Below are 18,106 nucleotides of genomic sequence, written 5' to 3'. Positions count from 1 at the left end.
CTTTTTTCATAAGAAATTGCATTCTTTTAATGTGGCTAGTGACATCCTTTACATGTTCATCAACACTGTGATGGATGGTGTGATTTTGTGTGCTGTAGTGTGCTGGTGCCAGTAAAAATGCTTTAAGAGAGGCCTAGTGAATCAACAGACTTATTAGGAAGGCAGGCTCAGTTATGATTTTTTAACAACTCTTCATTTGATGGAATAGTGAGAGCCAAAATCTATTACTGTCACACCTTGGAGACATGCTTCATCTACCCCATTTATGCAAGCATCTTATCCATATAATGATAACCATTTTTCATCAGTTGATTCTCTGGAGTATTCAATGACTGGTTCTTGTCTATCATGGAGTCTGGATTTCTTGGATTGAAGTCAGAATGAGATAAAAGAACAAGGAAAAGTATAAACAGAATGTTTTTCTTTGCCATTTCCATAGGCTTCACTTTGGGGATACTAAATCCATACCAATTTACAGAGTGGTCCTCTAAAAACTACTACAGGTGCCCCTTCCTTTGTTGTTCTCAATCTTGATGCCATATCTGCACCTCTCAATCCTTTGACAATCAGGTGACACTCTACTACTGTATATCCAAACATCCATTCACCTATTCCTTTTCCATTAACTCCAATTTAGGGTCACAGGTGCCGGACCAAGCCCAGCACAGTTAGGCTCAAGGCAGAAATAAACCTTGGATAGGATGTTAGACAGTCCCTTGTAGGGCACAGCTGGTGGTTACAATATGCAAGATAAACATGGGAAATAAAGGGATTGTGTTAAAAAAATGCTTTAGTTGCCTCACATTTTTATGCAATCGTTTTGTTCACCCCACTGAATTAAAGCTGAAAGTCTGAACTTCAACTGCATCTGAGTTGTTTAATTTAAAATTCATTGTGGTAATGTACAAAACCAAAATTAGAAAAAAGTTGTCTCTGTCCAAATATTTATGGACCTAACTGTACATTACGATTGCTATGGTCATATTTGAACCATCTCCCACGTAGATTCCTGAAACTCTGCTGGATGGACTGAGATGGGAGACTTTAATATTAAACGGGACTTCAGAAATACAAACAGCCATATCCAACACCATTACAGATTCTTTCCAAAGTCAATAGTACCAGTCTGAGAGAAGAGGGGAGGACAGACTGAGCTGACTCTGACGTCACCAATAATGCAATGTGCTGACAGACTCAGCAGCTTGGCAACATAGTAGTCACAAGTTGTCTGAAGGAAGTGATTTTATCCCTCTTAAGTAGAGCTTATCCAGTGAAGCAGATTGTTGTTAGCAGTTGCATTTTTGGCATGAAATTTCTGGTGGGGCCATACAGTTTTCCTTTATGTGTGCAGACTTCTCAAACATTAACATTAACTTATCTAACTAATAATATCTGGCCCCCTTTTGTTATCACTAAAGAAGAAACTGGAAGCTTATGCGACATTAGCATCACAAAAAAATCAATCAAACAATGCTGATGCTCTGTCTGTCTCGGCTGGTATCAGATCATAGTGATATTCTAAAACATTGTCATCATCTGACAAAATACAGCCATCTAAATTTAAATGTTAAGTAAACTGAAAGCCTTGTAACTACCTACTGCCTTGGAATAAATATTGGCTGTACCTAAATTGAAACAAACACCTTAGAACTGAAATGCTTTGGGGTGAAAAGAACAATCCGCAATAACATGGAAAGAACACACAGACTACGCACACTGTATGACTCGAGCACAACTCTCTACGACTGTCTGGTAGCGGTGCTAACCACCATGCAGCCAGATGTATGCTGGACAAAATGAGTCTGGCAAAACCAATCAAAAAGATAATCCACATACCTGTACTTTCTACACCAGGACTCTGTACTTCTTTGAAATGGCTTGTTTCTTTACAACAAAGTGGAAGGAGAACACAGAAGGGTTCCTTGATAGGTTTTTCAAATTTAGGACTATCAAGGTGGTCCTTCTTAGCAGTGAGGGAGGATGAAGGTTCCTAATCAGCCCCATTCTGATCATTGTATTATCTTATGTTGGTTCCATTTCCTGATATCAATCTGCTTTTTTTTCTTCTAAATATGGTAGCTACCTTTACTGGAGCAACCGTTTCATGCTTCTTTGCTGGTTTGCGTTGCATAGCATTGGCTGGGAAAAGTTCAAGCCAGAAGTTGAAAGATGCGATAAAAAAGGGGGTCCGCATGTTAATGCCAATGATAAGGGGCTCTAGCCTTCAAACCCCATTGCAAAACTGGAACATTTAGATTATACATGAACACATACACAGCGAAAGAACACTGCAGGGCCATTAGAGCCAGTTTATTAGCCAGAAATGGGCTTGCAGCACCCGGCATAAAGACAACTTACTACAAAAAGCAATATTTTTACATTGAGCATATGCAGGAAAATGTGAAAAATGTCCAAGACGGCAAAGGTGAGGGTTCTTATAAACATTTCAGTAATAACATATATTACTGAGGGACACTTATTCCTTACTCTGTCCCACTGGCCCATAATGCCGAAACTCCACTGGTTGTTACCCATTATGAATTCTAATAAAAGATCAAGCCATAGTAAGCAAAGAACACATTACACCCACAGTGGGTTATTGAATAATAAGCATATTTTTTACATTAATTTTTCTTCTCTTGAGTCTTTTAATCTGTCCCCTACCTGGTAATCCCCAGATTTTGAATTCACATGCAAATGAGAGACACAACTTGAGTGTTTTATTATTCATCCTTGTTGAGAAAGTACCACATGTCCAGTTTTATCCTTACCAGATCTCTGGAATCGCTGGAGCCACAGATACACGTATTTTGGGGTTTTTCCATGAGGATCTGGTAAGAGATTCAAAGCAGATGGCTTCCTCTTTCTGTACTTTATGTTAAGACTCTTAAAGATAAGCATCTTATTTCTACAGCACTAAACGTACTATACATCTTTGTGCTTAATTTCAAACAGATGGAGATGATATTATGCCATTGTTGAAAGACAACAAAACATACTTATGGATATTATTATTTTTACTACATCCTAAATGTGCAACCACACTCCTTATTGAGTACATGTAGGAAATATTCATAAGTCTTCCTGAACGATTTTTACAAATAGAAACACAATTACAGCATTCAGAGGTTCACAAAATGTGGAGAACATTGCTTTCTTTCTTGAATATGTTATTTTTAATGACTTATTTCCGTGTATTTATGTAATATACAATAGAGTGCAGCTCTGGAAAATGGACTGATATGATTCAGAAGGTAAATAATATTCTATATCTCATTCCAAAGAAAGTGCCATTAATTTATATCGGATACCTTTCCTTGAAACATAAAGCCACATCAGTAATCTCTGCCACAAGACAGTTCCTTGGTAATTAAGAAGGGTTACTAATAAACAGAATGTTCTTTAGATAAAGTTTCTCAGGTGCTTTCGGTTTCTTTTAATAAATGCAAATGACATACTCTATGTTTAATTTTTTTTCTTCTTAAATTATGTTCTCTGGGACATGTAGAGAGTGAATTACTGAATATTGTTTAAAAAATTCAGAATGATAGTATATCCAATAAAAGGGTATCAGAGTGGCACAGTAATCAGTGCATTTGTCTTACAGTTCCAGTTCCAGTTGGGTTCAACACCTGATCTCATCTCTGTTTCTTCTCTGTTCTTTCGCTATTTGTGTCAGTCTCCCTGTATACTCCAGATTCATCTTAGAAATTAATATTTTAGGTTATTGATCATTTCAAATTGACTGGGAATGAGTGAATATTTATGTGAGTGTGCTCCAGCTGCCCACAACCTTGTGACTGAAAAGGTGCATTTTTTTACATTTTTGAGGTCTTCATATAGAAAACCAGCATATAGCAGTTATAAGCTGAACAAATCCCAAGAACATAAGTCCCAAAAACTTCCAAAAATATACCTAGGGATGGATTTTGGGGTGGGGGTTTACCATCCAACCCTGGCTAGTAATCAGGGCAAACACAGGATCTTTATAAAGTAAACACATTAGTTTAGGTACTGAGAAAATGCTACAAAATCTATTTCTCATTTACTCTTATGTAACAAGACCTTAACAATGCTTCTTTTGGTCTTCATAACACTTATAAAATATCAGTAGATCGATCTGTGTGCAGTGTGGCATATTGACATGATGGTAAAATGACTTGTTAATATGAAGGATTCACATGCCTTATATTAAATATGTAATATCGCAAAAAATGTGTCTCAGTTAATCCACCTCAGACCACTCCAAAGTGAAGTTTTGCTAGTAGGTCACATTGCAGAGATAAATAAACACTTTACTAATGCTTTGTAAGTGTTATGAAGCCACAAAGAAGTGTATGTTAAATCTTGTTAAGCAATACCAAATGTGAAATCAATGCATTTTTGCAGCACCCAAACTAAAGTGTTGCTGTTTACACTTACGAAAATGCTCTGAACAAAAGTAAGCTCCATGGAGCACAAAAGGCAAAAGGAACTGTTTGAAAGGACAAAGGCAATCCAAGGCCAAGTCCAAATCATATATACAAAGAACAGTTGAAATATAGAGCAAAGAGATCAAAAATGACTTAATTCACAATAAGTACAGAAAAATCACAAACCAAGAAAGTCACCCCTCTCAAGTGCATTTGAATTGTCCCTGACTTTATAAATCTGTGATGGGCTGGTGGCCCCACCTCTTGGGGAACCACTCATAAAACACAAGGCACACAACAGAGGCATGAAGACAAATACATAAAACATATACAGATCATAAACAAAAGCAATAGTAACATTTGCAAATAAATCAAAAATACACAACAAAGGCATAAAACCAAGAATTTGAATCCCATTCAGGGATGTAACAATAGAATGATGCTGCCAACACCATTCTTCAAAGTTAGGGTGGGATTTTCAGATGATATGAAGTGCTTAGGGCTCTTGTCAAACATGGTTTCATGCAAACAATGTCAATTTTGGTTTTAACAGACCATAGTCGTCTTCTTCTGTATAGCTTTAGAATCACTCAGATGAGTTCTGCATCCAAGATCTAGTGAGAGACATTTTTAAATGACTCTCACTCTCTTGTGTTCACTGCTACCTACAGTAACCTACAGTACATACAGCATGAATGGATTTTAACTGTATGTTTTTAGAGGAAACCATCATTTAATAAGAGCTCTGTTCATATTTCATGCTTGATGTTCTGCAATATCCTCTAACCATTTTCTTTAATCCAGACTCCAGATTTTAGGCTACTCTTAAAAACATATTCACCAGTGTTCCAGTATGGGGGTTAAAGACCCCTTTGTATCAATGAACTAGTGAGTTAAGACCTGGGAGGAGAGTTGGAGAAAGGCCTCAACGTGATATGAGGAAGAAAGCTGAGAATCAGAAACAGCAAAGAGACTAGAGGTGAGAGGTAAGAGAGCTGGGAAAGTAGGTAAGCCTGCAGAAGACAGTAGTTCAAAGGTCACTTACAAAAGTCTAAAAATTCAATTTTGTTTATATTTCTACTTGCGTTGTACTTTGTATTCTCCTCATCTTTTCATATGTGAAGAAATACATGAGGTGTTTTACTTCTTTTTACTGTATTCATACAGGAAATATAGGCAGCTGCCTCACAGATCAAGAGAGCTGGATTCAAATTCCACTCCATTGATTGTGTGTGTGTGTGTGAGTAGTGAGCAAATTGTCACAATTTCCATTTACCTTATGGGGGGAGTACTTCTATTTAGCTTCAGCCTTTGCAGTCTCTAAATCATCTCTGGTGTGTGTGTGTGCTCCAAAATAACTAGCAACCTATTAAGTGCTTGTTTCCCTCATAATGCTCATGGCTGGTCTTAGCTTCCCACAGGCAGGTACAGATTGTGTGTATTCACTTATAATATTCACCTCAAACTGTAATTTAAGCAGCATGTGTTCTTTGTACTTTTACCCTTGCAGTGCTTTATTATCTCTGACTAGAAAGCAGGGAGCTTTAATCCCAGCCTGTCAGTGTAAGCTAAAATTCAACTAAATATAAACAAAAAGGTAAAAAAACACTAAATCCTACCTTGTTTCAGCTGACAATTTAATGCTGACAGTTTAGTTTAGTTGCTTTATTTTCCATATGTCAGTAGGACAATAGAATTCTTAGTGTCAGCATATCAGGTTTTACAGCTACAGACACTGTGACACCATCAATTAAACTAAAACTGTAAAGACACTTTTAGCTTGGCCAGTAATTTTATGAAAGTTGTCCATTTTTAAATGCTGAAGGTGCTACTATGAAATGAACAAATATGTCTTCTCTTCCTTTTGTATAAATAATTTTATGGAGAAATGTAAGATTTTTGGCTATTGGTAGAAACTCAGGTAAAGAAGTTTATGGTAACACATTGTAACTTTCCAGGAACGAAATAACATGGCAGACATAATAGATGCTGCCCTAACATGCTTTATTTCCATAGGAGGATCTAGGGAGGTTTGTGAGACAAAAGAAGTGATGGTTTAGACCTCCTGCTGTACTTTTGCTTTTCCTCAGGATCAATGTCCAGCTCCATCCACTTATCAAAGAATAACCAGCATCAGAAAATGACCAGCCAATCTGAACCAGAACTGGGACCACTGATAGCCTCCCAGCCACACCCTATACTCACAGCTACTGCATATATTGCCTGACAAGACACAGTAGCAGTTTGCTGGCACAGTGGAACACAGGAGGCCTTCCTTCCATGGTTGGAAATTTCTTAAATACACAGACAGGCTTAGAGTTCTCTTACAGACCTGAGAAACAAATTCATTTAAGCAAATTACCTACAGGATATCAAGTCTGGGAAGGTAATATTACACCTTGCCCTTGCATCCCCTGGTGCTCACAACACAGTAAATATATATGCTATATGTGTGCATGTATAGATAGATAGATAGATCCTGCTCCTGAACCAATGGGGACACCCTCCCTTGTATGACAATCAGTGGCAATTCTCCAAGATGCCCAGAACCCTCCTAGATTTACATTTACATATTTGGCTGACACTTTTATCCAAGGCGACTTTCAACATTTATGATACAATTGGTTTCATTTCATTGGGTTTTCCAATTGGAGCACAGGTAGGTCAAGTGACTTGCTCATGGTCACACAGTGTCAGTAGCGGGATTTGAACCCACAACCTCAGGATTTGAAGTTCAAAGCCTTAATGGATGACGGTTGGCTTGGGTTCTCGGTCTCAAAGACACAAAAACAGCAAAATTAGGTCACAAGATAAAAACGTTTTAAGAACCACTGTTCTAGAGTTATTTATTACAGTCTGAGTTTTTTGTACCTGAAGGAAAATACAAGAATACCATGTACAAAAAGCTTTAGTTATTTACTAAATACAACATGTTTAAGGGTAATAAAGTTTGGCAATATATTTTTATGTAATTGCATTTTACTTTCCCACATTAACACCCTGGAAACAACAGGTAGTCCTAGGTAGTAGTAGTAATAGTAAATTAACTTATAGCAATCTAAAACTTCTGCTATGTTTTATAAATTATATGAACATGTTAAATGTCTTTGAAAATATTTTTCATATATTTTGCATGAAAACCAAAAACTGAGAATACATTTCACAAGAGAACATGAGTACAACGATTCCCATTAATTCTTATATAGTGTTACACATGGATCTTCTCAAGGTATGTAATAATCTGTCAGGATGAAAGGGGGTGTCATTACTCACATTGTCAACTCCTCCTTTCTCCATAGTGCCAAGAATCTGCCCAGTCAGGGCAATTGACTCTGCCCCTTCCAGTTTACTCTCCATAAAAGCCCCAGCTTTCAATAGAAGGAGGTGTCATTGACAAGAGCTACCCACTGAACGGAGCTCCAGAGCAGACTGACCTAACTTGTGGATAAGCCAATACCTTTTGTTTTGTCTTCAGAACCCCATAGGCCAAATTCTATTCTTTTTGTTTTGAATTATTGGACAAATAAACCGGACAACCCTGTTGGCACCCCACATTTTTCCTTTTTTGACCTTTCGTTTCTGCACCTGGCCACAATAGATTATTCTGTTTTGAAAATAATGCAGATGGATCAGTAGCTGCTGTTTTTGATGAGTAGCCTAGCAGTTCATAAATTCTGTCATATGTTGATGCATATTAACATTACAGTTACACTACATGTGTTAAATAATTGTCAAAATTCCCTTAATTAATCCATCAATTTTCAGATCTGCTTAATCCACATCTTGGTCATGGGGTAATGAACCTAGACATGTAGCCAGTCTGTCCCAGGACACACGTACCCACAAACACACTTACACCAGGACAATTTATAGTAAGTAGTTAACCTCTCCTGCAGATTATTTGAAATGTGAAAGGAAACTTGAATACCCAAAGAGAAGCTCACAAAGAGGGAACATGCAGGTCTCACACAGTGAGTGATTGGAATGAGAACTGAACCTAACCTTTTGGATCTGTGAGGGAGCAGTGCTAACTTCTGTCCATCCCTTTTCTTTTGTAGAACTGTTACATTACAATAAAGAGATATAATAGACACTTTGGCAATAAATGGCTTGAAACTACTTTGTACACACATACTATATTGTGATGGTGCAGCATGACTTGGTACGATAGTGTAACTGTCATTACTAAAGCACCAAATGATTTCTGACAGAAGCTGTGAATCTTTTACTTTGGATTCACACATAATTGAGTTCTGAGATTCAACATGCTGAAGTCAAAGCTGGGCTTTTAGTTCTCACTTATGTCTACATTTTAATAAGGCCCAAAGAACTAGTCGTTAAAGTTAAGTGGCCTCTGTAAATTGTCCCAGGGAGAATGAGTGTGATTGTGACTCATGATAGACTGGCACCCCATCAGGGACTCATTTCTATTACTTTGTCAGATGACTGTAGAATGGGCTCAGACATCCTGAATCCCTGTGTTGGAATACATAGATTCAGAAAACACATGGATGAGTGGAGTGGGGGGTTTCTTTTGTATTTAACTCCTGACATTGAAAGACTAACAAATAAATTCTCCTACAGTTTTTTTTTAACTTGCTGCATACAGGAGAGTTGTGGAAAGCTGCTAAGAACTTGACAAGCTGCAACCCACTGAACCAGTCGAGAATTATTTTAAGCATACATGAACACTATCAAAATTTAAAAACTTCTCAAATATAAGAGATTGTTGCATTACATTAGTCGTTAAGTCAAGAGTCAAAACTAAATGTATATATTAAAGCATGCTGCGGCCTAAGCAATCATTGTTTTTTTATGAAACCACAGGTAAAAATGAACAAACACAAGGAGCAAGCAAAGGCAGAATTAAAAATACAGACATAAAGAACAAAATCCAAATAAGCATCCCAGCAGGGATTATAAAGCAGTGGAATAGTGAGGGTAAGCGGTGGAACACAGACCTGAAAGACTCAGCGGCTGAGCACAGAGTGAAGTTCAAGAGCTTGTGTAAATACACCCAATGACCTGAGGCGACTGCCACACAATTGTAGCCGCAGTGATGTGCGCCCGTGGGCGTATCCCACATACCACAATCCTGTCCTTATAAAGCGTCTCAGGATTGCTTTTCTTATACAATGGCTCAATATAAAATTACGTGTTTTCTTTTGCTTGTTGTATGCAGGCCCCTGAAAATGAAACCTTGAAGCAAAACAGAGATAAATCCCCTTACAACTGAAAAATGAACAATGAGACAGAAATTAAATCACTTTAATGATAGGATGTCATTATCTTTAGAGCATCTCGTTTGACTTTACATGCTGGGAAATAAAAAACATGAATGTAGAATCAAAGGTGACTTGCCACATATTATGTTAAGTACAGTATATATTCTCAGTACATTCTTTTAACGAAACCACTAATATGATTAACATATACAGTAAATGCATTTTTATTATTACTCTGCAGTGTGTTGGTGCTGAGAGAATATCTGCTTCAAGTGTCAGGACTGAACCCATTCACAGTATTACATACAGCTTGATCACTAAAACAGACAGACTGTCTCAAAGCACAGTCCAAAGGTTATATCTAAAAAGCAGTAGTCTTGTACACTTGCACCCTAATCTACTGTATAGCTCCATTCATTTTGACTGGACCCAGAAAGGAAATCACACAGACTCCAAAATTAGCAGTATTCAGGTGGTGGGCAATTTTTCATCCTTTCGTCAGATTGAATCTTGCCTTCCAGCCACCACGTGATCATTTCCCCTTTACCCTTTCAACATAAAAAAAAAGAAAAGAAAAACTTGATTAGAATTGCAGTGACACACTGAGCACTAATGCAATCTGGTACTCTCAGACGATACTGCATTATAAATCAAAGGCTTCATTAAAAGACCTTAAATTAATACTCAATTGAAGTCAGCAATCAAATAGAAAGTAGTGCCCCATGTGTCGTTCCAAGCCTTGCCAGCAGCATCAATTAAATTGTGAATGTCTAATGTGCAAGCAGCTGAACCCCCTTGTGTTTTTAAAGTGCAAAGCAGCTGTAGGCCTCACGGAATGACCCTCAGGCTTTTGGCTGTTGTCCCATGGGGCTGGGAACACTGCCACAGTTTCAGTGAGAACCGTCAAAGAGAGATACTCTTCATCCAACAATATGATCTGAAATCTTTGAACTCTCTGTGGATGGCTGTTAATTAAGTTTATTTGCCAAAGACGATGCTGGGTAAACACAAGTGAAGATGTAATTCACTAATAAAGATGTTCAGAATGCGTCTCTCAATAGATGGGAAACACATTGAATAATGTAGTGGAGCAGATCTGCTGGCTCAGGTACTATGACAGATTACATATGTAGCAAATGAGAGAGCTGGCAGCTAAAATAAACACTTCAAAGTAAGGTCTTTGATAGTTAGGCAACAGAAATTGTTAAGAAAATACGGTCTAATTCTGATAAAATACAGCTGGCACAACCAACTAGAACCTTCCATGTGCATCCTCTACAACAAGTTTTTACAGAGATTGCCAGAAAAATAACAAATACTTAGGGGCTTTTTAGGAGAGTAGTCAAGATGTAATAGAAATCAGTGCACTAAACAGGGAGATTGTTCACCAAAGTTCACAGAGGTACAGTTCAATTTGAAAAACAAAAATCAAAACCAGAATCTAAACCTCAATGTATTTACAGCTTGAGCAAAAGTCTCTCACAAAGTCTTGTCTTTCCTAAAATTCAAGCAGTGCATAATGTTTGCGGCCACATTGATGGCCTGACCATGATGACTGAAGTACATATGTCACATGCCTAGCAACACACAGCATTTCAATGACCTGAAACTAAAAAAATGGCAGCACCTATGCAAAACATATATACAAAATAATCAGCCCTATAAAAAATCAAAATGGTGGTTAAATAATCTCACCAAACTAACAATGAAACCAGAATGAAACTATGCGATATGCATTCCTGGCAAGAGCATACCAAATGTGTGCAGATAGGCCAATGAAAGATTTTCCATATGCAAAGTTGCTTTTCCAAAGAAAAAAAGTGTAGAATACAAACAATGGCACGGAGGAAAAGCACAGCTTGAATGCTTGTGACATGAGAAGAAAAATGTAATTAGTGCAAGAAACAAAACTTAGAAATCTGAGTACTGTATTTGATTGAACTACAGTACATCTTATTTGTGAACAAAATTGGGTGAATAGAAGATATTGGCTTGACCATGAATGAATGATCAATCATCACCCATCTTTAACTCTGAAGGATTAGACAAACGGTTTCAATTTATTGGATTATGAAGAATGAGTGAGTTTTCCCAAATATTCAGCTCTGCCTTGACCAAAGGCTTCTACCAACAAAGGACAGGCCTTCTAAGACCCAGTGTGCTCAGAGTTTGGATATTCCTTAAGACATTTTTCCATTTTTGAGGTTTTAGGCATAATATAGCAAAAGAGGGCATGATGATGGTTGTTTTACCATAGAAGGGTTATGGGGTTACCCTATCCTAAAACATTTGATACTTTTATTCCCATGCCCAGATTCTTTGTCAGTAGACCCACATATGTCCTGCACCCTAACTCTTGTTTCCTTATCCTGGCAATCACCTGTCCCAGAAGGAGGCATAGCTTGTAGCCCCAATTTACTTGCAGCTGGGAATATGGACGACTTTATCCAGAACTGACTGCTACAGTGCTCCAGTTTTATCTACACCCCAGACACCAAGACAGAGCAATACGCCACACAAGGGAAGCAGGAAATACAATTTAATTAAGAACTATATCATTTTAGGGGATACTTTTTTTTTTTGCTCCACAGCACTTTGGCCTCAAGGTCAGTTTCATGTTTTTTGTGGAGTTGGTGTGAATTATCTCGGAGAATTGTGGTTTTCTGTGACAGGTCCAAAAATATGTGCTGGCAGGAGGACTAGCACCTTATGACTATACACACGACACTCATTCCACGGTTCTTTACTGGGTTGTGTGGTTACTCGTAGAACTATTGCTTAACAAAGCACAATTTCATTCTGGAATGGGTTTTCTGCATATGAAGTTGTTTCTTTGTGCTTTGAAAAACTTCCTAATATGTAGAAAGTTGAAATCTTTAATATATGGTAGACAACCTGACAGAATTAGAAAATCTGAACTGAGCCTGTGCTATTGTATGCAACAAGAGTTCTTTTAAAACCATGAACCCATTGGTATTTCACAAATCTGCTACCATCTACTGTATTCATGGTTGTTTACCGTAAGGAGCCTGTTACCGATCAAAATAAATGCATGGTTCTTTCTGGAACCTTCTTGTGGGTGGGTCTTTTGGGAATCCAAAAATGGTTCCCCTATGGCATCACTCTAAAGAACCACTCTGGCATCTTTATTTTTTAAGAGTTCATGTGCACTCCCTGAAGCAATGACCATCTAGAGCGGGTTCTGGTCTAGACTATAATAGGATGATTATCCTTTATTGCTATGTGCTTCCTTGCTGAGCATAACATCCACCATGACTTCACATATCTGGTTGATGTAATGATTGATAGAGACTTTATTAATCCATAGGGAATTGCAGAAAGCAATGCAATTGCCCAAAGTGGGGCATGAGCCCACAACCCAGAGATTAAGAGTCTTACGCTCTACTGACTGAGCTAGATGGGCTTGTGATGGTCCACAGTTGTTGTTGCTCCCAAGATTATGTGGTTTAATAGTATCTTACCTGTCATGGCCATGAGTACCTTTGAGGTTTGAAAGACAATTTAAATTTCATATTTAATGTTAGTTAAGAAAACTTTAGACATAAAGTGAAACATTCATGTGGGAATGTGCTTACACTGTTGAGTGGTAAAATTAATGAATGAATAAGAATTACATGCTGTCTCCCTACAAGCCAAGATGTTCTGGCACAGTACAAAATCAAACATGAAGCAGCTCACCTTGACATTGACAGCCCCACGGCAGGATAAGGTGTAACCACCTAGTTTGGTCAGAAGTTCAGCAGTGTTGCAACTGCACTGTATTTTTAAAGCTGCAGAAGAGTTTGAAAGAAAACACACATGCTATTAACACCATATCGTGTTGATTTTTAAGAGAAAAAAAAGTGTTTTCAACGCACAATTTGCCCTTCATGCCAGGTTTGCTGAACAAATAAAGGTTTATCAAGTTTGTCTCAGGGATATTTTAGGAATGCTAATGAGCAAATTCCTTCATGCTGTTGCTAACCTGCTTTAGCATTCATTTTTCACACAAAACCCTCTGATCTTCACTCCCACCCCTCAAAGTGTGCCTTCCCAGCAAGGTCGTTATTTTCAGCAGCACAGACAAAGCCTGCTGATATGCAATGAAGTAATGCGGAGGCAGGCAGACAACCTTGACATCTCAAAGCTGCTTACCTTTCACCAATCGCTTTTTTTAAAATAAAGATTTCATTGTCTGGTATGTGATTATTAGCTTGCAGAATGAAAAAATGCATTAAGTTGGCCTATAATTAAAAAACCAAAAAAACAAGCACATATCAAATATCTCTCTGCCTTTTACTAGATTTGGGGGCATGTTTTTGCAGCATGACTAAAATTGCTCCAGAATAAATAACCACATTTGTACCAGGGAGGCCTGTCTGAAACATCCCCAATGTGACCTTGTGTATTTCAGCATATTTGTTGTTTCTGATAATTATATTTGACCTTGGATGGTACTTTGAGGATAGCAGTAAGCTGCGTCCATTAAAAGGCGGGAGTTAACGCCAAAATGCTTGCCAGTCTTTATTTATATCACCTATATACTCACATGGTGCCAATTCAGAACTTTCTGTTAACCTTGTATGCATGTCTTTGGAATGTGGGAGGAAAAGTGTATACCTGTAGAAATTCCATGTAAACAAAGAGATATTTTGCAAACTTTCAGATAGAATGTGACTGGAAACCAGGACCCTGGAGTTGCGAATATACATTCACTAGCTGTGTGTGGTCTTTGGGACAAAAAACAACCCAAAGACTCCCTAGTAGTTTTACTAGATTTATGAACTTGGAGAGACATCAGCTAAGTGGACCGGGACAGATCGTATCTTGTCCGAGATAGACATGTAGTCGAGTACAGCTGTGGCACCAATAGAGCAGGACAGGCTGGAACCTGTCTCAGGCAAACATATGGTAGTTGTTGTGTGAACGTACAATGTGCATGTACCAGAAAGTGGAGTTTGTCTGCTTGGGATGAATGAATGAGGTGCATGCAAGCGCCACCTCACCAAGTGCTAGTCAAACTTGTATAAGCTTCTACATCTTCCGTAGAATTCACACTAACTCCCGTGGCAGTGGTTGAGCTTGAGCATAGTGGACTGCTCCATACACACACACAGGTCTTTCGTTTAAATATGTCTAATACCAACATGTTTAAAGGACATATCATTATGGGGTTAGTGTGGTCCTATATTTCTTCCCTCTGGATAGAAACACTTATGTATTGCATTGTTGCCCGAGGTCTGTTGCGATCCCGTTACACTCAAAGGAACAGCCTTATATTTTATGGATAAGAAATACATGCAACACCTGCCCTGTTCCCATTCAGTAATCAAGAGTTTCCTTAAATAATAAAGACATGTTTTTTGCACCTTCACTCAGAGTTTCCATTCGTGAAGCTGTGTTGACGGTATCACCAAATAAACAGTATCGAGGCATTTTCGTTCCAACTACACCAGCGACTACAGGACCTGTTGAAAGTCCAAAAGCAGTAATTAAAGCATGGAATGAGGTGGGTTATCACATAAGAGCACAAATTCCACTTTCTCTTCAATTTGTTACATTTCAGCTCCACATTGTGTGTATTATTTAAAAATACTGCTCAGTTATTACTCCTCTATCCAAGTCATGTTTGTGGCATATTAATATATTAAGAATCATTCTACTACCATAAGAACAAATGAAGAGTTAAAATTCTTTTTTTTTTTTATATAAACTATTTTTAACTAAGTTGCCCCACCATTTTCAGGTGGGTGTACATATAATGTGAAGAGTACCTACTGTGATAGCTATGTCTTTCTGTCTGTCTTTTTGTACGCAAACAACTCAGCTCCCAGTGGACCAAATATGTAAAATTTTGGCACACTTACTCTTCAAAAATATTTGTTAGGATAGTTCAGTTTCCATTTATATATATATAAATGTAATGAATTATTATTATTATTATTGAATACATAGATTATGTACAACACACTTTCTAAATCTCTTCTTGAAATGCATTGGTAAAATTTAAAAAATGATTCCATCTTAAAACATAAAACCTAGCCTTCATTTTGGAATTAGTCCCAAGCCTGGATAAATGGGGAGAGCTGACATCAGGAAAGTCATCCAGCCGTAACAATTATTCCTATTGGAGAAGTCTAGTCAAAATAAATAAATAAATAAAAAACAGCCACCCCATATACAAATGGGAAAAAGTACAGAAGATGAAGAAAATTCTATCTTAAAACAGAGAAACATTCTGCATGACTACAACAATGAATTAATTTACTGTTTCAGTTTTACTTTGAGTGGTTACTTCCACTTGTAAATTTTTTATATACGAATTTTTTTCCAATCGTTCAATTTGAACAGAAGCTTCTGATGGCAAACTAGTGTAACAGCCGCAGTCGTGTGTGCTGAAGCACATGTACCTTGCTGCAGGACACCGGATGGGGCAGGGTCTAATGTTATCACGGTTGGATGACCAAATATTACCATGTATGAAAGATACAATGTTACATGTGTATTTATTTATTCAGTTCACTAATAGTGATATTCTTTATTTATTCAACACTATATTAATGCTAATGTTTATTTACTCATCATAGTATAAGGTAAGTACTATTCCTTACTCTACCAGAATGCAATGGTATGTTTCGATACTTGCTAACAGTCTGACTTCTGCTACTGGCCCATCCCATACTCATTTCTGCAGGTATACGGCATCTTGGATGCACCTCAGTCACAGCAGCTCACTTCTCCTCCTCCTTGTAATTGAAGTGGGTAAGTGACATAATGCCAGCAAAAGTACAAAATAAAAGAAACCTAACTTATATAGGATTCTATGAAAGATGCCTCAGTGACACTTTATGCTACAGTGACTAAATGTATACTCAGTATTTTCGTTACATTGAAACCAACCTCACAGCTGCATTATCTAAAGATTACAATGAGAAGTCAAGTAAAATGACACCTTTTATTGGCTAACTAAAAAGATTACAATATGCAAGTTTTCAAGGCAACTGAAGACCCTTCCTTAGGCAAGATGTAATGGCTAACACGGTACAACACCCTACTACTTATAATGAATCAATATTTCTCTGACAATGTACTGTATTTTATTGGCAAAGGGCTACAATGATCCACTCTCTCTCGTGTCCAGAAGCAGATGACAATTTAAGCTTCAAACTTTCAATTGTGTTTTTACTTTCCATCAAGTACTTTTTGAAAAATTTTATGTTTGAGAAATTTGAATTACAACTAACCACAGACCCTCAACATCCAACAACTAACAATACCACATGAATCCTTTCATCACATGAGGTGGAATCTGTGGTTTATGAAAACAATTTCAGCCACAAGATATTGTAAGATGGAATTAAAACACATCATTTATGTACACTACTAGCACATATGTAATTACTTTATCATGGTATTTTTGAATATGACTTAAAAATATGTAATAAGCTGTTTGATGAACTGAAAATTTAAAAATGTTCCAACCTTCAAACCAGCTAACTCCTGTGAACACACCTGAATGTTATGCCATGCACACATTTTCTAAATTGTTCATAAATGCAGTAGTAGGACACAGCACATTCTTCTTGATTATCCAACTTTACAAAGATTAAAAGTCTTATTAGTTTAATGAATGCTATTACATTTTGATTTGCACAGCTATTAATGTCTTTTGACTAATCAGAATTATTTCCAAACACATTTAATCTATCTTTCCAAAGTATAAAAAAAACCAAATAACCACCACATCATTGTACTTTCTTAAAATGACAGAATAACCATGAAGTACCTGAATGAATTCCAGCACGTATCTTCAGCTGTGTGTTAGGCTTGTGGGGGATTTTGAAGGTTTCACAAACGTTGACCAAGCCCAGGGCCATGGAGGCGATTTCCCCTGCATGGTTAATTCCATTTACTTTTGGGACACCAGATACAACCATATCTGAGTAAAACATGAAACAATGATCACAAAAGAAATAGGAGATACTTCAGCAGTAGTGCTTCAGCTTAATATACAATGTTAATCCCTGAAGGGAAATTGTTTTTTCACATGACCTTTGGGGGTCAGAGTGCAGGGTCTCTTATACTCAGATTCGAATAAGAATGCAGTTTGGTTATAATTTGTTACATTTGTATGGTCTCACTTTATTCTGTTTAATTTAATGTTTAAAATTAGCATGATAAAATGTATCCTTTCAGAAATGTCTGCTGCAGTGTGTTATCTGCTGTACAACTAGACAATGGACTCAATACACACATCATGAGATCTGTGCTTGAAAAGACTTTAATGATCATCACCATAAAAGTCACCAATTTATATAAAAAAAAAAGGCAATAGCTTTTTAAAGCACATGTATGTACTTTACATAATATAAGTGATCCATCCATCTATGTTCCCTAGGAGCCATCCTCAGCAAATCAGATGCAAGGTAGCAACAGGACCATTTTGTGCCTTTTATTGACCCTAATTGC

General features: G+C 37.4%; 1 protein-coding gene across 1 annotated transcript in view; it reads right to left on the bottom strand.

Moving 5' to 3' along the window:
- Positions 1-9,121: 9,121 nt before the first annotated feature.
- Positions 9,122-18,106, bottom strand: part of LOC114658397 (atrial natriuretic peptide receptor 2-like) — a 77,796-nt gene continuing 68,811 nt past the window's right edge. The window contains exons 20-23 of the mRNA XM_051932445.1: positions 17,424-17,576; positions 15,007-15,105; positions 13,337-13,428; positions 9,122-10,185 (exon numbers count right to left, since the gene is read on the bottom strand). Coding sequence (XP_051788405.1) covers positions 10,096-10,185; positions 13,337-13,428; positions 15,007-15,105; positions 17,424-17,576 — 434 coding nt within the window. The 3' untranslated portion in view covers positions 9,122-10,095. The remainder of the gene's footprint in view (positions 10,186-13,336; positions 13,429-15,006; positions 15,106-17,423; positions 17,577-18,106) is intronic.

Source organism: Erpetoichthys calabaricus, chromosome 10 (assembly GCF_900747795.2).
Source record: "Erpetoichthys calabaricus chromosome 10, fErpCal1.3, whole genome shotgun sequence".
In the NCBI taxonomy this organism is placed as follows: Eukaryota; Metazoa; Chordata; class Cladistia; order Polypteriformes; family Polypteridae; genus Erpetoichthys; species Erpetoichthys calabaricus.
The sequence above is the reverse complement of the archived record's forward strand: the minus strand, read 5'-3'. Positions and strand labels throughout refer to the sequence as shown.